The 23,116-nt window shown below is 40.2% G+C and overlaps 1 protein-coding gene across 1 annotated transcript; it reads left to right on the top strand.

Annotated features, from left to right (window-relative positions):
• The first annotated feature begins 1,269 nt into the window (after window positions 1–1,269).
• On the top strand, window positions 1,270–21,809 carry cacng4b (calcium channel, voltage-dependent, gamma subunit 4b). The gene is made up of 4 exons (XM_086074395.1): window positions 1,270–1,787; window positions 15,992–16,075; window positions 18,718–18,858; window positions 19,443–21,809. The coding sequence occupies exons 1-4, from the start codon at window positions 1,562–1,564 to the stop codon at window positions 19,973–19,975; spliced, it is 984 nt and encodes a 327-aa protein (XP_085930521.1). The 5' UTR covers window positions 1,270–1,561; the 3' UTR covers window positions 19,976–21,809.
• Window positions 21,810–23,116: the final 1,307 nt, after the last annotated feature.

Here is a 23,116-nt window from a genome sequence, read left to right as displayed (position 1 = left end):
CAAAAAATCTGTGTAAAAAATGCCTCGGAGTTTGAACTCATTTTCGGAGTTCGAACATTCAAGCTAAGCCAAACATACCTTGAAAACGGGTAGCCGAGGGAAGTTGAGCGAAGCCGAGCAATGCCAAATAGTCACGTTGCGGTAGTTGAGGTGATGCACTGCTCATTTCCCGTCAGATCGTGAATGCTCCCGGAGGTGCTCCATACTCGCGAGTACATTTTGATTTTTCCACGACAATTTTCTTCGCCATGGGCCCAAAGAAAGACAACAGTGCCAGTGGCAGCAAAGAAAAACATACAGTGCTACGAACCACAGTGGAATTAGGAAGGAGATTATCGCGCCGTTGTAACTACCGTGACTACTTCTGTAAATAGTGGCAGGAGGACCCCCCTTAGCTGTTCAACAACGTGCCTGACGTTAAACAACGCACGCAGACCGCTTAGTAGTCTAACAATATGCCCAATGTAAACTACACAAACTCAGCACTGAACTAAAGCTAACATTAACATAGCATTTATCATCCACTGATGCCATCACACCACAACAAAAAAGGTAAGGTATTTTTATTGTTTAAATATTGTACTGTACTGTAAATGTAAAAAACATAAATATAAATTAAAATATGAATTTTCTATTTTTAGACCCTGGGGAACGGATTAATTGCATTTACATTATTTCCTATAAGAAAAAATGTTTTGGAGGTTGAACAATTCGGACTTTGAACATTCCGCAGGAACGAATTATGTTCGAACACAGAGGTACCACTGTGTGTGTGTGTGTGTGTGTGTGTGTGTGTGTGTGTGTGTGTGTGTGTGTGTGTGTGTGTGTGTGTGTGTGTGTGTGTGTGTGTGTATATATATATATATATATATATATATATATATATATATATATATATATATATATATATATATATATATATTACTCCTCTAGATGGTGCTATTGATTTAAAGATGCAGCGGAAATCATTTTCTAAATCTAAATCTAGAGGAGTAAAAATAGTAAAAATATATATCGCAAGTGGTTCATAAAGCTTTTGTTTTCATTACTAATTGACAGTGAACATGTATATTTTTTTACTTCTATATTTGGGTACATTTAAGTCTGTATTTTTTAAATTAAGCAGTCAAATCTGTATACTTCTACCATAGGTTTTTTTATTGTGACAAGTAGCCTATCTTTACTTTAGTGTGAGTACTTGTACCACCTCTGACTATCTCTCCTCCATTGGTTCCATTTTGATGAGGGTGGGGTCTGTTTTAAAAGATATTGACGTGCTCCACACTGGAGTCGTCAAGAGGATTCTTTCCGACAATTGAGATGTTTTTTTGTTTTGTTTTTGTGGAGGACTTGACACATGAATGCTTTAAGAGCATTTCTGCGTCTGTGGCCATTACTGTCGCTTCTGTTGCAAAATAAGTGAGCGCACGCCTTAACAAGTAGGCGCATGGCCCCCTCGCATTGACGCGCTCCGGTGCGCGCGCGCGCGGCTCGGTGTCCGGACTGTGCTGTAGGCTACACCGTATACCGTACTGTGTATTTCCGTATAGCATGAGGAAACATGGCTTGGTGTGAGCGCGGGGTTCAGACGCTCTTGGCCACCGTGGGGGCTTTCGCCGCCTTCAGCCTCATGAGCATCGCCATCGGCACGGACTATTGGCTCTATTCGCGGGCGTACATCTGCAACGTAACCAACACCACGGCCGACGAGTCCCAGCCGCCGCCGCCCAGGAGCAGGAAGGGGGACCTCACGCACTCGGGACTCTGGAGGATCTGCTGTATTGAGGGTGAGTATGGAACAGCGTGGCACTTTTCTCCAGTATGTTCCAACTGGCATTTTACGCACGCGAAATGGTTTCATTGCGCTTTGGGGGCGTCTGCTCAAGTGGTAAAAGTGATCGTCTCCCGATCTAAAGGTTCTGGGCTCGATCCTAAGCCCCCGTGACAATGTTGAAGTGTCTTTGAGCAAGACACGGATCCCTCTGTTGCCCAGTAAACACGGCTAAAGCGCTTTGAATGTACAGAAAAGCACCAAGTTAAATGTCTTGTTGTCATTTTATGACAGATGCTTTCAATCACATTATTTTCAGACAGGAAAATCCCTCACCTTTCGGCGAAATTCGCCGTTTTGAATCCAAAATCGGTCACCTACGTGAATCGTACATATGCGATGAGAAAATCTTTCAAAAGGAGGGGGGATAACCAGAGAGTCAGTGCATCAGTGAACTTCGGGTGGGATGGGTACCGAAGAAGGCACCGATTCACGTTAAATCAAACGGTGCCATGTTCCGAAGCGCGTCTTAAATTGTGTCTGTCCACATTGGGATGTGTTAGAAATGTTCTATGGCTCACTCGAACGCAGTAGTGTACCCACAGCCAACGTGCTGACGTCACTCGTTCGCGCGAGATTTAATCTATGATAAAATGCATTTCCGGGATTGGGATTTGGGTTAATAAACAAGTGTACACCGGCAAGACAAAGGAGAGTGAAGCTTCGCGGTTCTTAGTATGATTTGCTTGAGGGTGGTGCCCCACACCTGAGTGGACTTCTTGGGGCTAAAGGCCGAGCGGCGGCTGGGAAGTCCCCGTCATCGGCTCGCCATATGCGGGTAGCACCGCCTCGACGCCTGCCTTTTCTTGGCGCGAACCACAACGCGGACATAGCAGATGTCCGTCTTCACCCACCGATTTGAATCATGTTATATAAGGTGTGCGGCTTTACCATCGTTACAATATATTACTTATGCCATATTTATAATTTCATGAGTAACGATAAAACTGCAAAATCTTGTGGCCAACCTGTAGCACTAGCAAACATTATGGGCCGCGTGGGATACAGTCTACATTGAGTTTGCTCCCAAATCCCAATTATTTTCTTCATTGTTGTTTATGTCCTTTTCCAACTGTCATTTTATTTTTTTGCGAGATTTCACTCCAAGTTGTGTTTGAATTCATCGGGCTATATGTGCGCATGCACGTTCTTGAAAAACAACTGCACAAGGAACCAGAAAAAAACACGTAATACAATTATTTATCTTCTGTTCTTGTATTACTGTTTAATTTTGTTCTTTATGTTGTTCATTGAAAATAACTTCACTTTGTTATTTGTAATATTAATTTATGGTATTATTTATACTTTATTAATGTTATATCTTGATTATTATTATTTTTTACTCCTTCCTCTCTGGCTCATGTTTTAAATTCATTATGTTTTATTATTTGTCAGAAAATCTCACATATAGTAAAACATCATGAATCTGACTTTGATTTTATTTAATGAAAAATTACTTTTTAAATGATTTTTTTTTTTTAAATACTATTTTATTGCTAAATAAATTAACATTTATTACCACAAACAACAGAACAAAAGTACCGAAAATTGGTATTGTTCAGTAAAGGAATCGATACCCCAACACTGACAATTGGAACCAAACCGGTTTTAATGCGAAATGTACCCATCCCTACTTGAATGCAGCACGTACTGTTTTTTTCAACATCCATCCACGGTCCCAAAAATGTAGCAAAGACGTTCGTATTTTCGCAAACTGTTTTTCTTGACGCCATAAAATCTTGAACATTAAAACTCAAAAGCCAAAAATATTGGTGCTAGTCCTTCTCACCTTCTTCACCCCTAACCCGTTTTCATGCCTGTATTTTCCCTCCAGGGGTTCAGTGGATTGTCACTGGGGTGGAACACCTCCTATGGACACAGCTTTTGTACCAAATTGTCACTCGACTTTTACAAATTGGAAACAAGAAGGGACTCCTGTTGGACTGTTAGAGTATGGGCACAATTTACAGTTGGGTTTAATGTGTCATATATTGAGCAATGAAATAATTATGACTGGCATGCACACCTCAGAGTTCTGTTGTCATGAGATCCTAATGAGCATTAGAGCTATTAAAAATGGATGGATAGACCTTTTCACAGCTGTACAAAACAAACAACAACAACACAAAACCTAAAGTTACACTGGAGCCCAATCATTAATTTAATTTCATAATTTAATTAATTAATTCTAGAGAAGGACAGTTCCATGCAGTGTCGCTGGACTGCATCTGAAATTCATCAGTATTTCACATCTCCCTTCAAAAGCTCATCAAAACTTGTTGTCTGGTAGCATTGAGAAGTTTAACATTGTTTTATGCTGCCTTTGCCTATGATTAACTCATAATGGCCTTAAATAAAGGCTTTTAGAGAGAGAGAAGCACTCAAAATTGACTTGCTTTATACATGCACCCCTTAAAAGCTCCACACCTCGATTTATGTCGTTGTTATGCATTCCTTGTCAAAAGACCGACAACACAGTAGAATAGTTCGTCTTGTACTATTGAGAAGTTCAGCATTGTTTTTTGCAGCTTTTGGTTGTAAGTGACCCTGATGCCCTGAAAGACAGTGAGACTATTGGGGCTTAATTGCGCTTTAATCCTTTAATATTTTCAAAACCTTGGTCCTCATCAATGCACACAGTTGTCTTTTCAAAACAAAAGACTATGCAAGATAAACTGTGTGAATGGGAGACCTGGTGCTATGAAAGTTTAAATATGCTGTACAGTAACAAAGGAAAGCAAATGTCAACAGATTGCGTCCTGCTGTGCTTGTTAAAAAGCTGTGACATCGCCTTGTGCACAAGTGGGTGCGCACAATAGCAGCCAAATTATTCTCGTTAACCAGAGAGAGAGAGAGAGAAAAGAAAACTAAAGTGGCGTGTCCATTCACTCTGAGCAAAGTGCCCACTGATTGTCAACTTTCATTCACGTCTTCCGTGATGCTGTTGCTTGGCAACATCCCTGGAATTGCTATGGAAACATGCCCGCTGATTTAAAAATAGATGACTCGGAGACATGTCATGTCCGAGCACAACGTGAAAATAAATATTAAAAATGTGCCATGTTGTGCTTAAGCTACTTTTATACACAGTATGTGTCTTTGTGGAATTGTGAGAAAACGGAGGTGTGCTTATGTTGATGTCTCATTTTACCTGCAGACAGACGCTCATTCATTGACCGGCCTTCACTCCTTCACTCTTTCCTTCCTTCAGGCCGTCACTTGATTTGTCGTCTCCCATTGATGAGGTTGATGGGATGTATTCGCTCACATCATCAAATGTATGTGATGACACATAATTAAAATAAGTGGCAAATAATCACGTGTGGCACAGGAGATAACCTCCCCAGTCAGTGGGTTGCACATCTGTTCTACTGTAATGTTACACTCTAGCCTCAAGCTTGGGTCCTCTACCAGAGGCCTGGGAGCTTGAGGGTTCTGCACAGGATCTAAATAGCTGTTCCACCAGCTTGGGGGTAACTGCCCCCAGTGCTCTGATCACGAATGGCACCACTGTTGCCTTTACCATCCAAATTTTCTCTAGTTCTTCCTTCAGTCATTGGCCTTTTTTCATGTTTCTTTTTCCTTATGTTGCTATCAATGATGATTCCTACATCTGTCACGACTGCTGTCTTCTGATATTTGTCCACCACCACTATGTCAGGCTGGTTGGCGATCACCAGTTTGTCAGCCTGGATCTGAAAGTCCCACAGGAACTTGTGCCTCTGATGGTGTCTGCCATCTTAATTCTGGGACCTCTATTCCATATTTGGTACAGAGGCTCCGGTACACTATTCCTGCTACCTCATTATGTTTAGCGCCTATTATTGTGCTGCCTTGATTAGCGCCTCTGAACTGTCTCAGTCCAGCCTTTTCCAGCCACTGATGTTTTCTCAATGTCAGCCACTTCTTCAATTTGTCAGTGGTACATGTCTTTCCATGACAGTCCATCTGGCTCCTTCTCCTTACAGGGCTTCTGTTTCCTGAGGCATTCACTCAGCAGTTTGTCCCCGGGGGCCATCATCTTAATGTATTCTTGGAGGCCTGTTTTTTCCTCCTGGATAGTGACTCCTGATACATCCTCCTCCTGATATATGGTATATGATCTTTACTGCTGGCCAAAGCGCACACACCAAAAGGAGTAGCACAATGTCCGTTAATTGAGGCAAAAACATTTAAAAAAAAGCATAATCTCTTTAGATTTTATTTAACTATGCCATCACTGTATGTTTTTTTTATTTTTTGCCACACTTAAGTTTTTACAGCACATTTTTTCAACATCACGCTCCACTGGGTCCTTCGGCTCTCTAAAAAGAAGCTATGACAAATGACCAAACACGACACATTTAAATGCCACACATGTTTCTGCTTTTAGTGACAAGAAGTAAATGAACAAAAGTTGATGAACAGCTGCAGCAATAGAGATTGAATTGTGATGAGTTTCGTGACGAGAATTGTTTTTTAAAATTATTTATTATTAAGTCTGCAAACAAATGCTGCTTATTAGCACATCACTCTATTCGATGCTTCTGCCTTAAAGCTAGTGGACGTTGGCTCCGTTGTCATGGTGACTTATAAGTATAGAGGAGAGGACATGGAAGGAGGACCCACCCCGTCTGCACGCCCGCACACACACACACGCACGCACGCACGCACGCACGCACGCACGCACGCACGCACACACACACACACACACACACACACACACACACACACACACACACTTGTCTTTGTATCATCGTGGGGACATCTCATTGACATGATGCATTTCCTAGCCCCTCCCCCTAATCCCAACCATCAAAACTGATTGCCTACCTCCATTCCTTACCCTAACCTCAACTATAACCTAGTCCAAACCTAAACTAAATCTAAACAAACCAAATTTTGACCCCCCAAAAGAGGTCTGAACTTGTGGGGACCACCAAAATGTCCCCACAATTTCAAGTCGGTAGTTAAACCTGAAAAACTTGCGTGTATGGGCCCCACAATGTAGCAAAGACAAAGGCACATTCACATACACGCACACCTGCGGTCAATATGAGCAACACGCAGATTATTGACAGTGATGCCTGTGTGTGTTTTACCGCTTCTGAGGACGACATCATTGCTTTAATATACTGTTTGCGTCAAATTTGACCCGTTTTGACATTTGACAGCAAAAAAAAACAAAAAAACATCATGTCATACTTTTAACCTGAATTTTGATGTTGTTGTAACTTTTGGCCAGTTTCTGCAAAAGTTTGTGTGCGGTGAGAGTCCACTAAAATAGCTTGAGTTTTGCCACAGTGTGTTAAATCAAGAAAAATGGTGTTGTGCAGGCTGCCAGTCTCCCTCAAGTGGTACTTGAAAAGTTTACTCAATCAAGTGTATAAACAGTGCACAATTGTTGCGGCTGTTTTATTGAAAATCCATCACAGTATGCATTAATGTGCAAAACATTTGAACTGATTTATTATTTATGTCATGTTTTTTTTAATTGTCCTATAGAGCCATGTGTTTAGAATGTTACAGTGGCCTAAACGTTGGCATTTAATAGGGAGGGAGAGAGAGACTTTAATGCAATGTATGTCCCTCATCACAAAACAAACTGAACTTAGTGGAAAATTCATTATTCAGCTAGTCACACACACTGTAAACTACAAACAAGGCATACACTCTAAAAAACCAAGATACGAACAAGACGTGGCAACGTGTAACTATTCTAGAAAAACGTCACCCACAATTACGTATGTACTACCAAGTCACTTAACTTGATTTTATAAAAAGCCACCATGTGATACAAGTGTCAATATACATACCTTTTTTGTTAAAATGTTTTGTTAAAATTGTTGTAGAAATGTCAGAAAATCCCGCCGTTTCTCTCTGCACTCTTTCGTCATGACTCTCTTCCCTGGCTTCCGTGAGGGGAGGGTTGAAATTACCATAATGACAGTAGTTTTGCTGTAAGGTGCAAGGGCTTAGCTTTCAGACGCCATTGGAATTTTTCAGATAGCACAAACGGTGCCAGAGTTACGGTAATCCAAAGTGTGTCGCTGGCAGCACGCTCGGTAACAAAGCGTTCCACAGTAGCACAGGGGACATTTTTAGACTGCAGAATTAAGGATATCAAATTAGCTTTTGGCATTCTTCCTAAAAAAAAATGGGACAAATTGTGTCCCGGGAGACATTTTTATTTTCCCAGCACAGCTTGTAAAAAAATAGAACAATTCTGGGAAAAACAGGATGGGTGGCAACTCTATCGTTGAGTCCTGTGATTCGGGCTCCTGGCGCGTGTCTCCCTCTGCTTTGTGCTCGCTAGCTTTTGTTAGCTTCTCCCGCTAGCCACTCTTGTTAGCCGCTCCAACTAGTTCTTGCTAGCCACTCTTGCTTGCACTGTTTTTGTATAAGTTGGGATGAGTCCAGAATGAGGACACATTTAGGAACAACTGCTGATTCAGTGGGGTCCTTTATGACTTCAGAAATTTCTGAATAAATCTCTTGCAAGAAAGCCTCTTCTCAGATCTCAACTTTGGGTTTTATTTTAACACGCAAGAAAACAAAGAACGTTTTCTATCACTAGCTGGTTCACTAGGTGTGCGGAGTGTGGTCTCTCTGAGGTACTGTAGTGCAAGTGCTTCAAAATGTTCAAACTGCATGTTTTATGTTGGTTGTGATGGTGGTACTAGTAGAGCGAAGAATTGTCTTAGGTGGTAGTTGATGTGAAAAGCTGTATATGCATGATAAATGAACAGCGTGTAAGGGTTCAGACAGACGGCTTACACTGACTCATCCTCAACCTATAGTGCATGTGTGTCTCAGTATCCCTAAACGCCCTGTTCAACAAGCATCACCTCTTCACCCGCAGGCCTGCTGTGACATTTAGCCAGCAGCGGCGCCAATGATAAGCTTGCTTTATGAAGTGCCGTGCTTTACTTAACAGCTTTTTTACTGCTTATTAATCCACACTCAGGCCAATTAGGTCCCCGCCCGCTTCCTTTCAGCGCACCGCAGTCAGGTCGAGGCTCACGCATGCCACCACGGTAAATAAAGATGACTCTGAGATGGAGGAATAATGGAATGAATCAAGCAATTAGCAGTTTTCGATAAACATCCCACGCCGTGTTGGCTTGTGACGGAGCGGATGTGTTTGTAGTGAGAAGGCGGTGTAAGTGCACATTTGCAGGGGTTGTGGGTGTGTAGGTAGAGCCGGCCACACGATTGTGTCCTTTGAGCATGTGGGCGCTAATTAGTCAGCAGACTCTTCTTTTACTGGTTAATTAGGGTACAGTATTTGCATATAGTGAGCTGCGAGTATTACCGGCTCCCTCCCTAAAAATTCTTAAACACATTTCACAGTTCACATTTGAATGAACATACACAATTTTACAGTTTGTGTATCAATGTCGAATAGACGATGAGCATTCCCTTCAACGATATTCAAATTGCATTTGATCAAAAATGTAATTTACAATTGAATGCTCTTACAAGAGCACAATCATTGTTTATTTGAAATTGTATGTGAACATAAAATGGACAAAAAGAAACCAATAAGCAAATGTACATTAAAAGGGATAATACACTTTACAAGACACACTTACCAAATTAAGTTAAACCAGCAACATTAAGGCAGCTAACACTGTACTCTTATTTTTGAAATGTATTCTCACCACTTCTGGTGCACTACTGAGCTGACTGACCCTAACTTGAAGAGAGCAACAGTAATCGTAGGAGGCTTTCCTATCATGTTTTGTTGCTTTTAGTAACACTTGTGATTGTGTTTGGCCTCTTTCATGTGTTATTTTTGTACAGTCAAGGTTTAATATAGTTATATTGTTATTGTTTCTATTCGTGGATTCAAGTTTTGCTACTTTTGACATTAAATTATTGTAACTCGGTGACAACCTTATCAACAAAGGCAATCAGTCAGTGCTATATATAATATAATGACCTGGAAGGCGGCTTGTAGTTACAGTCTATTGACAATGAAACAGTCAGTTTAAGATGACGTGTTTACTCTTTTTTACGGGCTGATTTCAAAACGACATGTATAATTTTTACCGAACTTTAACGTCACCTAAATATTTTGCCCTAGTGTTGTTGCCGTACTTATTGACCTTGTGCGCATGCGCCGCAGGTCGTGCGTGGGCCGCAAATAAATGCTTCGCAAATCCAGGCGTGGAACCATAGCTGCCATTGACTGGGGTTTTTACTTTAAGTAACTACTTTACTACAATTTAGATTTTAAGCAGAAAAATTGTCAAAACAACAAACGCGGTCAATGTTTGATGATGTGACACAATCTGTCCCAAGTCTACAATTTTCTCACACTCGTAACCCGCGCTCTCCAACACTTCGTGCACCTCTATTAAGTAAAGATGTCATTGAAGAGCGTTGGGCAGGGTTCACCATTTCCGGTCCTCGAGGTCCGGAGTCCTACAGATTTGAGATATTTCCACCTACCAGCACACCTGATACTAAAGATCAGGATCGTTATCAGGCATGCTGATAAGCTGGACTCCGGATCTCAATGACTGGAATTGGTGACTCCTGGCATAGGGTGTGGTGTGGGTATTGAGACTGGGCCAAGGACCGAATAGAAACCAGGAACTAAATACAAGCAAAGTAACGAGACAATGACAAACACCTGGGCATGACACAAGTGGCTGGGGGATCTGATTGGTAGACACAAGCGACAGGGGCTGATAAACAGGTGGACACGAAGCCTTAACGAGAAAGACAAGAACCACAAGACATTACATGAAGCAAAAACAAATATGAAACTAAACAAATAAGGATCACGACAATCTCTTTGCAAAATTGTTTTTCTTCATCATGACATGCAAAATGCAGATTTATAGACACCCGATGATGTATTTCTATTGTTCCTCTGCCTTTGTAGAATCAAATGACAGTCTTGCGATATGCACAGTACGTCTGCAATTGATTTACGGCCCCGGCGACACCGTTTAATCTGTTTACAGCTTTATAAAACCTCCTCATTCCACAAGCTGTAAAAGCCGGCCGCGGCCTCCCTAGCCAGTCTTCACGCTATCCTCACAGCAGCTTGTTTTCTGCTCCCGTTTGGCGTAAACGTGTTAGATGAAGCCAGAGCCGCCGGTGGAACAATATCACCCGGCGGAGGCTAAGCTGACGAGGCTTTCTTCACACTCACTCTATTTGCAAAAGTGAGTGTGAAGGCTTTTGACAGACAGTTTACTGTCCGTCCAAGACATACATACATACAGTCACTACGACAAAAACATCACAAACAATATTACCAAACATCTCCTGTGTTAGTTTGCTGATACAACACTCAACTTGGAAAAAGGAACATCAGCAAAACAACAAGTGTCCGTTGAGAATGCTTTTGAACACATTACCATTTCACTGAAGATAAACACAAACAAAAATTGCAAAAACCCACTATGATCGCCAGACCCACACCAAATTCAACTGTGGTTCTCTGTTGATATGTTTGTATGGTTTGATTTGTTTGGATCCCTGCTGCATATTCATGGTTTGGTATTCACTGATTGTTTTAGGGAACCTATTCTCATATATTCCCCCACTTTTTCCCGTGTTTTGATCCGATCCCCAGTTTATTCATGTTTTATTTGGGGAAAACATTTTTGGGACAATGTACTGCCCCACCCCAGCACATACAGATAAATAAATGTTGGTGTGTGAAAAGTAATTAATACAGTCTAATTATGTTACAATGTGCCCGTCCACATGTTAGGGATAAAGAAAAACTCATGCGCACATTGAAACTACACTTTGTGCTAGACTTGCTCTGGGCACGAAAATAAGGCCCTATATGTTCATTTGCACCCAACTGAAGCTTTGGGCGCATGGAGCAACAATAATGACAATGTTCCTGTCAACAGCATCCTGTTGCTATTGGCAACACAGCTGTTTCCAACATGTCTGGCGTGTGCTGTGTATTTAGGTGCGTCCGTGTGGGTTTGTGTTTGGATGTGCCTCGTCCACGTGTCGTGTTTGCCGGCTAACAAACAATAAGCAAAATGTCAGAGGCATCCTACTGTCACGTAAATGAGCTTTTTTAAAGATTAACGGGGCGTTGTCATGGAAAAAGAGGCAGAGTTGCGTAGTCGGGAGGCTTTGCAACTCCACTTAAGATCTTGTTGCATCTTCAATATTACGTTTTCATTTGTTAGTTTAACATACGACTTTATATTATCTGTTGACCTTTTTCCTCTTGTTTACATTACTGCTCCAGAGGCAAAAAATTTAAAAAAATACCCACTTGCTGCTCGACAGAGTTCATAAGGGTCATTGACAACTGCCCAGTGGCCAAAGGAATCAGTCAACGTGTTGCTAGGCAGAGTTCATAGTGGCCAATTACATCTGCCCAAGGAGATTAATACACAATGTCCACTTGTTGCTAGGTAGAGTTTATGGGCTCAGTCATAATTCCCCCCAGAGGCCAATGAAAAAAGGGCCAAACTGCCCCTGAAGGCCAATAACAAATACTTACTATGTTGCTAGGCAGAGTTTATCGGGATTTATCATAAATGCCACATAGGACATTTAAGAATATCTATTTGTTGCTTGGCAGAATCCATTAGCCTCAATCGCACCTTTTGTTCGATGGAGGAGCCCCCTAATTAAGGTAACACTGTCATTTGCGTTTTAAATAATGGCCGGATTTCTCTGAATGTTACAAACTCTTCCGTGCAAGTAATTTTTTTGTTTTTGATGGAGCTTAATTTACTCTAGCAGATACCCTGTTATTATTACTGACAAGTGACAAACATAAGTATTTGGACACTTTTTTCCCCATTATCTGCCAGGATGGAGCCATGTACTGTATCTATTTTTTTTTTCTTTCTTCCAGCAGGTACAAATTGTCACATCACATCTTAAAATAGAGCAGCCTTGTTTTCACATCTGCGGCTAGACACAGAAACTTGTGCTCCATTTCTGATATGACACTAATTCATTTGGATGTCCCCCATTAAGCAGCAGACCTATTTAATAGCCCCTGAAAGATTTTAACAATGACATGGTTGCTAAGCATCTCACCTTGCCTTGTACTGATGTACTTTGTGTTTGCTATAAAAGTCCAAGCAAATGTTTTCTAAATGAGATTTTCATCATCTCTTATGCATCCAAGAGGACAACAAGTAATGAGTTCATACATAAGCTCAACAAATTAAAGCTGGTTCCAATTCATGTGACTGACCTGATTTATATTGATGTCATGTCACAACATGAATCACATTCACACAAAATTTGCTTGAACAGCTTCTGTATAGACTTTTGTTGCAATTTATGCTCATACATTTTTTTTTATTTAATATGACATCAGTGTGTAGAGTCTAACCAATATAAATTGTCATAGTGCTGTCAAAGTTAAAGCGTTCATAAAATCATGTATTAATGCAGATTTATCGCACTATTAATTTTGTCCGCAGAGGATCCTTTAGCTTGACAGCGAATGGTTATGTTATGGATAGCACAGGTTGTGTTTAAACAATAAACATAACTACATGCAATAAAGTAAAGCATTTAATAAATGTTTGTGAAGGACATTCAGAATATTTGTTCATGTCAAACTACTGGGGTCATTTGTTTTTCATTTTAAATGATGCAAGTAATTGACTAATTAGAAAATGAGGCTGAGAGTGTGCAGTGAATCAAAAAATGTTGAAGCTGTCCTCATAACATTAAATGTCGAAATAATTAACATATAACAGGTGCTCTTCAAATCAGGTGAGCAAAATGTTTTGATAGAAAGCCTTTTTAATTAAGTGATAAATTGTGATTAATCAAAATTCTAAAATGTGATTAATCTGATTTAAAAATATCGTTAATAAAATACACTTAAATGAACGCACCACTATTAGTTTTTTTACGTAAAAAAACATGATGAAAATTGAAAAACATGAGGCCACTGCAAAACATAAAAAAAAAAATAAAAAAAAAGAGATAAAAAAACAATATAGCCTATAACCGCTACGATCAAATAAAAAAACTTAATAAGTAAAATAAAGGCAAAGCAAAGTAATTCGCTGACCTAATAGAATCCTACACATACTTAACAATTGGGGGTCCCAGGATTGACCCCTGGGGAACCCCACTTGTCATCTTCATTTGGTCTTAGACACAGTTGCCAATTTCAACAAAGTGTAGTACATCCTGCCCTCGAAATAAGAATTGAACAAGTACAACATACAGCCAGCAGAGTGTAACTTGAACTTCCACTACAGAGATTGGAAGCAAAATAAAATAAATCTGTTTGCGAGAAAACAAAAAAAAGCTGGGACACACTAAAGTGCTGTACACATCTAAAACTTTTCTTGTACTTTTATAAGAAAAAGTCATGGTATGAGGAAAAAAATACATTCAAAGTCATTCAGTTTTGAGACTGAAGTTTAATTTTTCCAACTAAAAAACATTAGGGGGGAAAAAAGAAGCATTGTTTCTGTCATAAAATCGTACTGTGGTTGCAGTGGATTGCAGGCAAGAGGCGAAACCAAATGCAAGGATGCAAGGAAGCAAGGCAGGGGAACAGGTGTACGGTAAAACCAAAAAAAAATGCAAATAAGGTTCATTCGTGAAAAAAATCAAATTTAACAACAACAAAAATACTGTCATCAAAATTCAGAGTAACACAAAATAAAAACAGACAGCAGGCAAGACATGAACATTGGACACAAACAAGCCATAACATGAAACAATGTGTATCAAAATAAAGTCAACAAAAACAAATCTTGACAAAAAGTATTTCTCCTTTGAGAATCAAATCATAACTTTGTTGAGGTTTCGGTGTCCAAATGTTCCTCCAGAATACAAAAACTGCACATGAACAAATGCTAACATGACCACCTTCTTGGTAGACGTAGCAATTGAAATGCTCTATGCAAATTAGATGCTAACACACCTTTAATCAAGTGTGGCTGGTATTTACAGCTACACGGGAGCTTGTAGCATTATTCCAGCACCTCCATTAACCCTACCAACCCCCTTCCCTTCTTCTTAGACAAATTGTTTTTGTTTTTTTAACTCTCCTGTTCGACTACAGCTACAAACTGGCACTCCCACTCAACGTCCACTCTATTGTCCAATTACGATTCACCTATAGAGTTAAAAGCTTTCGACGTGAGCTTTTGTGTTCATGTTCCTTCAGCCACAATGCACCATTGTGCATAGGAGGGCACCAGAAAAAAAGCATTGGTACTTGTCAACGAGGTCTGTGATCTATCGATTGGGGTTTTTATAGGGCATTGACTTGCTTTGTCAGCGAAAGGTGCTTTTTAAAGTCAAATGTCACCTTCTCAAGTACTCACAGACTTTTTTTCTTTAAAATTTATAATAGACATTGTCAGCAAATTTAATGTTGCTAAGATAAATCAGTTTTGGGAGCTGAATTTGGAAAATATTCAAAGAAAGTTTGAAAATGTCCAAAATTGGCCTAAAATGGACGCTTCAAACCAACATGGTAGCTTCATGTGTATTTTTTGGTATATTTATTGAGACTTTTGTTGTGGATCTACTCACGATAGACATGCATGCTTTATTTGATATTGCTAATTCAAACTAGCTTTGGGAGCTGAATCTTGAGAATATTCAAAGAAAGGTTGAAAATGACCATAATTGCCCTAAAACGGACAATTCAAACCAGAATGGCCGACTTGCTGTGTGATTTCAAGCAGGGATTTTTTAGGCTTTTTTTGCGTGTACAGTCATTGTAGACATGTTTACCAAATTTCATATTGCTACGTTAAACAGGCTTTGGGACTGAGCTTTTAAACATTCAACGAAAATCTCAAAATTTATATAAAATGGATGCTGAAACCAAAATAATTTTTCAAATAGACTCTTTGAAATAAATTAATAGAATTCATGGAACAAATATTAAAATTTGGGATGTAAATGTAGGTGAGTGATTCTGAAATTGTTTAGGCCAGCAGAGAACGCCTTCTGTTTTCTCACAGACTGACATTTTGCTGGACAAATTTGTCTTGTATTGGCTCTCAATAGATGTGTACCTAATCAAGTGTCCATTGATTGCTACCTACTCCAAAATGTCCTTGACGCTGATTATTAACGAGACAAACAGGCTTTGTTATGTTTATGTTACATCATATCACCTCAATAAATGCTGAAAGTCTTTTCTGTCTGTCAGTTTTTGTTTGTTTTTTTGTCTTTGTCATGCAGGCATCAATCAAGGCAGCTGTTACAGAATCAACCATTTCCCCGACGACAACGACTACGACACGGACAGCTCAGAATACCTGTTGCGTAAGTGCACCCAGCACCCGCATAGAACACCCTCTTATTTATCATCTTCATCATCATGGCTCATTCCTCAATCAACGCAACATTTAGGCACGTTATTTCTGAAAAAAAAGGACCTTTTTTGATTATTCTTTTTTCATGTTTGCTGGAAAAACAGCTGTTAAGTCTCATATAGCCTAATGTGATTTCAAAATGATGGCCAGCCCAATTATCATTGGTACGCTTTTTAATGAGATATTTTATTTTGGTGCAACTGTTTTACAGGTACCCAAGCGCCTGAGAAACATATTTCAAATGTGATATGTACTGAAAAAATGTGTTACATAGTTACATTTTTATTTGAATCTATCGAAATCGCTAGCTAGTTAGCGATCTACCTTTATAGCTTGCGATCTAGTTAGCTATTTAATTTAGTGTTAGTACTATTTTAATTAGAGTAGCAAACTTGATCAAGAGTATATGCTAAGCTGTGCTAGCTGCTATGCTAACTGGTCAACACAAACTTAGATTTATGATAAAAACAAGAAAAACTGACATGATAAATATGTATTTTTTTGATGAGCTTGATTATGTCATTGAACAGTTTTTTTTCTTTTTAATCTAGATCATGGGTGTCAAACGTACGGCCCGTGGGCCGGATCAGGCCCGCGAAGGGGTTCAATCTGGCCCGTGAGATTTTGTAAAAACAAAAAAAACAAAAAAGTAAAAAAATTAGTAATGTAAACTAATTAACCAGTCAGCTGCAATCAAAACATATAAATTTGTAATTCCACAAGCAATCCTCAGATACGCAATGCAACTTGTACATTGAATTGCCGTGGATGTCATTATTTTACACATAACCTAAAGTTACGGTTTGTTAAAAAAAAAAATGTTAACAGACCAACATAAATCAAACTTAAACATGCTAAATACACATTCAACTATTGGTAACACAAACACATATAACAAGGATTAACATCCTTATAACTTCATTAACTGCGCCCCACAATGCATTCTGGGAACAATATATATGCAAAACAGGTAGATATAACATGGCCGAAACTCATACGGACAAAGTGTTGCCGTGTACCATTTGCATTTGTGTTATTTTTTGGAACAATATGTTTACAGTTGAGTCCCGCAATTTAAGGCTTGCCAGCAAATAGCAAAAAACGGTGGATAACTGATGCCAATTGTTTTTAAGTTATATTCTATGATTTTTATTTATCCGGCTTACTTGGTAATATATTTTCCTCCATGTGGCCCCTGAGCTAGTCTGAGTTTGACATCCCTGATATAGATGGTAAAAATTAGGGGTGTGAATTGCCTAGTACCTGGCGATTCGATTTATATCACGAGTCATAGGTCACGAATCGATTCGATACCGATTAATCCCGATACAAATCTATAAATTGAGTATTGCGACTCAAATTTAGAAAATACTAATCAGTAAACTTGTACACGTACACTGTAAGATTTGTATGAACATTTATTTTTTTATCTGAAAATTCCGGCTTATAACTGAGCCACTGCATTTACAGGTTGCAGTCTGTTTCATGTTTGAACAGCCCTGAAATAAAATATTAAGGCTTAATGTTCCATTAATATAACATTCTTCCATGCTTAATGTGTGAATCCTAACCCTAAGTAAGACGTTTTGTTGAATATTCCCATAAAAAAAAGATGTTTAAAAATCGATTCGGCCGCATATCGAATCGATTCGAGAATTGCGCGCTGTAATATCGCGATATATTGCCAAATCGATTTTTTTCTAACACCCCTTGTAAAAATACAAGTATTTTAGTCACTGACATGAGTGCATGTTGAGGGACAACTATGGAGCATTCAAATTTTGGAATGAGCCATATATTTGACTTAATCTTGCTACTGTGGGGAAGATCCTGTAAACAGTTTTCTTGATTTTTTATTTTTTTTAATCAAGTGAACAACAATCAGTAATGTGGGAGTTTACAAAAATAACTAACTAAAAATAAATACACCACACCAGAAGCAAGATGTTTATTTCTTAATTATACTCCGGTGCAGTATTTGCAGCATTGTTGTTTTCCCTATCAAGGGAAAATTATTCAGTAAGATATTAAAATGATATGGGCTTTGCAGATGGAAAAACAACTACTGTGCTGGGAGAGTAGACTATTCAAAATATTTGAAAAGCACCAATGTGAATTTACAAAGCATCACGAAGTGAAAAATAGCTCAAAGTTACACACTGGTACACTCAATCACTAAATCACGTTGCTGAGCTAACCCAGGGTATGAATATAAAGGACCACTCACAAGTTTGACAAATTTCAAATCCATTAGCCAGACAAAGTAAAATGCGGCTTGCCAATCGATGTCAAGACTGAATGGATTCATCCATTCTCACAAACATGCACAATGGATGATGTCGTGATTAATTTCAGGGCCTCCATTTGTTACCTACCCCTCACACGTGGGGACTCCCAAGTACTTAAAGATAACGCTAACAATATCAAGTGCACTTAAGTTAAGAGCTTGCTTAGTCACCAGCAGATATTTTTGAAGCAAATGACTCAAATGTAAGAAAAAAAAAAGATTTCTTGGTGAAAATTCACGCAAATAAATGGCGCTTTATTTGACGTGAAGCGTACGACTGAGTGCGTATTTGGTCTGCATGACAGGCATCGTGCGAGCCTCCAGCGTGTTCCCCATCCTCAGCACGGTACTGCTCATGCTGGGCGGCTTGTGTGTGGGAGCGGGCCGAGTCTACAGCAAAACCAACAACATCCTCCTCAGCGCAGGGATTCTCTTTGTGGCCGCAGGTGAGGCGTCACACTCCAGGAGCTAACCGCCATTTATGAGGCGGGTTAGAATGAAGATTGGTGTCACGCTTTATGGCAGGGCTGGCAAAACCGTTGTGTGTCATTTCATTTTGAAACTGGAGAGAGCTCATTTATATCAAGTACATACAAATGTGTCTATATAAATAAATGTAACCCAGGAGAAAATTGTTAAACACAGCGAGTTATGGAGGACCGAAACTGCCAAAATTAAAAATAAATATATATATTTTTAAATGGAAATTCATTTTAAAAAACTATTAAATTTTTTTATTATATTTTTTACATCCGTTTTTATTTTCACATTCGTTTGTTTATTTATTTATTTAGTCATTTATTTACTTTTCATTTGAGCAGTTTTGGTCCTCCATACCCGTGACATCATGCACCTCTTGACTTGCTCGTGGCCGCCATGTTGGAGTGGGCGCCTTGTTTTATTGCAGCTGTTTGAATTGATGGAAGAGAAAAGGTCTCAACGCAAAGAGGCAGCACTAGGCATCTATCCGCGCATGCTCTCTTCCCACCGCTCATTTGATATCTGCCCCTTGTCTCGCTTCATCTACCAGGTCTGAGCAACATCATCGGCATCATCGTTTACATCTCCAGCAACGCGGGAGACCCCAACGACAAACGGGACGACGACAAGAAGTACACGTACTCCTACGGTTGGTCCTTTTATTTCGGCGCCCTGTCCTTCATCGTGGCCGAAACGGTGGCCGTCCTGGCCATCAACATCTACATCGAAAAGAACAAGGAAGTGCGCTGGAGGGCGCGGCGCGAATTCATACGCTCCCTCTCGTCATCGTCCCCGTACTCCCGCATCCCCAGCTTCCGCTACCGCCGGCGGACGTCTCACACCAGCTCCCATTCCACTGAGGCGTCGCGGGAGAACTCGCCCGTGGCGGGCCTGAAGGGGGGCGGGGGGGCGTCTCTCGGCGGGCCCCTGGACGAGCTGTCCATGTACGCCCTGGCGAGGGACAGCGTGACAGACAACGCGTACAGCCCCGAACACGAGGCGGCCGCCGACTTCTTGCAGGTGCATAACTGCTTCCCCAATGATTTAAAGGACGGTGTGAATCGCAGGACCACGCCCGTGTGAGACGCACGACGAGGAGACGACGGGGAAATGAGGACAACCCGGCGGCTTGACCCGCTGGAGCCCGACAGCTTTGCCAGCTCGCCGAAGGATTTCCACAGACACAAATGCTCAGCTGGACACCACAGATGGAAAAAGTGACTCATCATCTGTACTTAAGTAGATCTGTGTAAAAAAAAGTAGAAGTACTGATTTGACTCTTGTACTTAAGTACAAGTACAGACTGAAATGTATTCAAGTACAAAAGTAAAAGTGAACGTTTACTGTCTCGTGTGATCACTTGGCACAATGAAGAAGAACGTTTTTCCTCTACTACCACTTTTCACCCACTAGCACGCAAATGAACCTTACTAGCTGCGCTAGTTACACTACTATACCCAACTAGTAGGAATGCATCACACACTTCCTTATCAAGAATATCAAATGAATGCTCAAACAGCTTTCTGGCCTTGTCATCCATCATAAGGTCCATGTGCTAGTACTCGTAAGCAAAACAATTCCGTGCACTAGTACAACTAGACTCCACTGGTAGAACAACACTTTCTTACAGACAAAGGCTTTTTCCACTACTAGTGCCATTTTTGACCTACTAGTACACAAATAAGCCTTACTAATAACTACTGTGTTTACAGTGTAACACTACTACACTAGTATGCTCTTTGACCTCAAAAGAAAGATAACTGGAAGAATGACAAGGGCGCACTAGTAGAACAGCTGTGTCTACTGCTAGTTACACATTTGTTCTAGCAACTCTTGCTGCACTAGTAACATTACTACACTACTACTACCAGTGCACTAGTAACATCTAGAGTGCACTACAATAAGTAAACTACTGTCCTGTACTAGAAACACTACTAGGCCCAATTAGTGGGTATGTGTCACACACTAGTAGCCTCTTACACCCGTTTAGTCCCAACAAAATGTCCACCACTGTAACTGATTCCAGTGTAGCTAGTATGCAGAAATGTGTAAACTGTCAGACACAATTGTTCTACCAGGGGCCCTACTTTTTTTCCCAACTGTGCCTTGCCAGTGAGGACAAAGTGCATACTAGTACATGGACCTTAAACGTTTGAAATAAAAGCTCCAAGGACTTTCCATTATTATAAGCCTGTCACCTGCATTCCAAAAATGATTTTTACAAGTGCATCCTTGAAGCGTGCACAAAGCAAACATTAGCGCTCCTCCTCCTCCTCCTCCTCCTCCTCCTTCTTCTTCTTCTTCTTCCAAGGAATGGTGATTTCAAAATCAAAATGACCTCCTCTCTCTGTGTTATGTCCACTTGACAAAACAAAGACAGCACCTCAAATAGAAAATAGCTTTTTGCCCTGTGACTAAACTGTAACTGAACAATATATGCCATTTTTTTGAGTCACTTGTGGAAATGTTTGATATGATTTAATATCATCAAAGTGCATTCTGACAAATAAGGGCCTAGCCTCAAACACGCGCCTTACACTTAATTCTTGCTAGATGCCTTGTGCTTCGTCCATTTGAGGGAATAAATGCCTTCAGCCATTACATGTTGAAGCAGTTTATAAAATGGACACCTCACTATGAAGCCATAGGTCCACAATAGTGAACAATTTCATATCAATATGAATGTATTATCAAATATCAATTACATATACAAAATATGAGGATTATACAAATAGCATATACACAAATTTGTGTTTTTGAGTTGGACTTATTTTAGCGCCCTTTAAAAATATGTTTAGGGCATCATTTGATTTCCTCGTGGTTTTTAGAAAAAAAATTGTATTTGATTGTAATTCATGTGTCCGATAGAGATTCAAAACTGTCAATCCTGCTGATCTCAAGTCAGAGAAAGCCATGTGTATGTACTTTATTATTACAATGTGTGTGTGTGGGGGGGGGGGGGGGTGAAGTTATGGCTTATGATTGCAATGAAAGTTGCAGAAATAAATGTGGACAAAAGACTTGTACAGGATTGTGAGCATCATTTATTGAAAAATGTCACACAACGTATTCAAAAAAATATTATTTTGTTTTTGCCAGATAGGAGAAACAGCTGTCAAGTGTGTCCATTTCATAGCCTACTTTTACCGTGAAATAAGCACATTCACATTTAAGGCCTGATTAGATAAGCAGAAGAACAATATGTGCACAAAGTGATGACGCTTCCCTATTCAGAGAGCATTTCTACATTGAGTTAAGTAGTGAAGTGGCTCTCCCATCTTGCAGCCGGCTTCACACTTGAGTTTCGTGTTTATTGAATGTGGGCTCATTAGCGCACAGCGCTCGGCACTCCAAAGGAGATTGATGAACCAAAACAGGTCAAACGGGCGAGGACGCCGCCAAAACAAACAAGCGCTGTGCTTTGTGTCGCGGCGACGAGTATCCATCTAACGGGACTCGAGAGTGGCCCGTAGGGCCACGGCTAATCTAATTTAGCTGGAGAGATGTTGTCTGTCATTAGCAAATGAATCGCCTCCGAAGGCTGAGCAATCTATTCCGCTACGGGGTAAAATTTGCCACCAATTAAAAGTGTTTTTCAACCCCGGTGTAAAAAAAATAAATCTTCACAGGATGGCTGGCAGCTGTAATTGAAGTTAATCACGGCGCGGTTTTGTGGCGTCAATCATTGATGCTCGTTTTCCTCACTTGAGTCTAAAAAATCTGGATAGCTTTTGCACTTGATTGGTGGTGATGATGCGTCACCATGGTGACCTTGTTGCTTAGAGACCATGCCAATGTTGATTTGGTCTCATAAGCCATGCACAGAATGAAAAAGTTCCAAAGGGTCATGAGGCCAAAAGCAGTGATGGACAGTCAGGGGCAGAAAGGCCTTCTCTGCTAGTCAGGTTGCCATCCAAATGTTTCGACATTTGTATGCAAATTTTGTGAAAATGCACAAAACGGACGTGCGACTAATGCCCGTTTCCATCCGCTCTTCTTTTGCGAATATGCGCCGCGAGATGACGTTGCAGTGACGGAACTTTGGGACAATGGAGAGTTCCAGGTGGGAATGTTGGTTTTGACGGACTGAACGGAAGTAGTTTGTCTTGTTGGCTTCCCTCCCGCATGGAAGTGAAGTGTGTCGTTACATTGAGAGCTGATGTTAATAAAGCCGGCTAAAATTGCATTCATGTTTTTTTACTTTAATTAAATATAAAAAGAATC

Source organism: Leptonotus elevatus, chromosome 1, assembly GCF_054856555.1.
Source record: "Leptonotus elevatus isolate MCC_2025b chromosome 1, RoL_Lele_1.0, whole genome shotgun sequence".
Taxonomy (NCBI): domain Eukaryota; kingdom Metazoa; phylum Chordata; class Actinopteri; order Syngnathiformes; family Syngnathidae; genus Leptonotus; species Leptonotus elevatus.
Note: the sequence above shows the minus strand (reverse complement) of the source record. Positions and strands in the feature narration are given on the sequence as shown.

Coding starts and splice junctions, on each gene's coding strand:
- cacng4b (XM_086074395.1), top strand. CDS start 1,562: ATGGCTTGGTGTGAGCGCGGGGTTCAGACGCTCTTGGCCACCGTGGGG. Junction 1,788..15,991: donor GAGGATCTGCTGTATTGAGG/GTGAGTATGGAA, acceptor TTTGTCATGCAG/GCATCAATCAAGGCAGCTGT. Junction 16,076..18,717: donor CAGCTCAGAATACCTGTTGC/GTAAGTGCACCC, acceptor TCTGCATGACAG/GCATCGTGCGAGCCTCCAGC.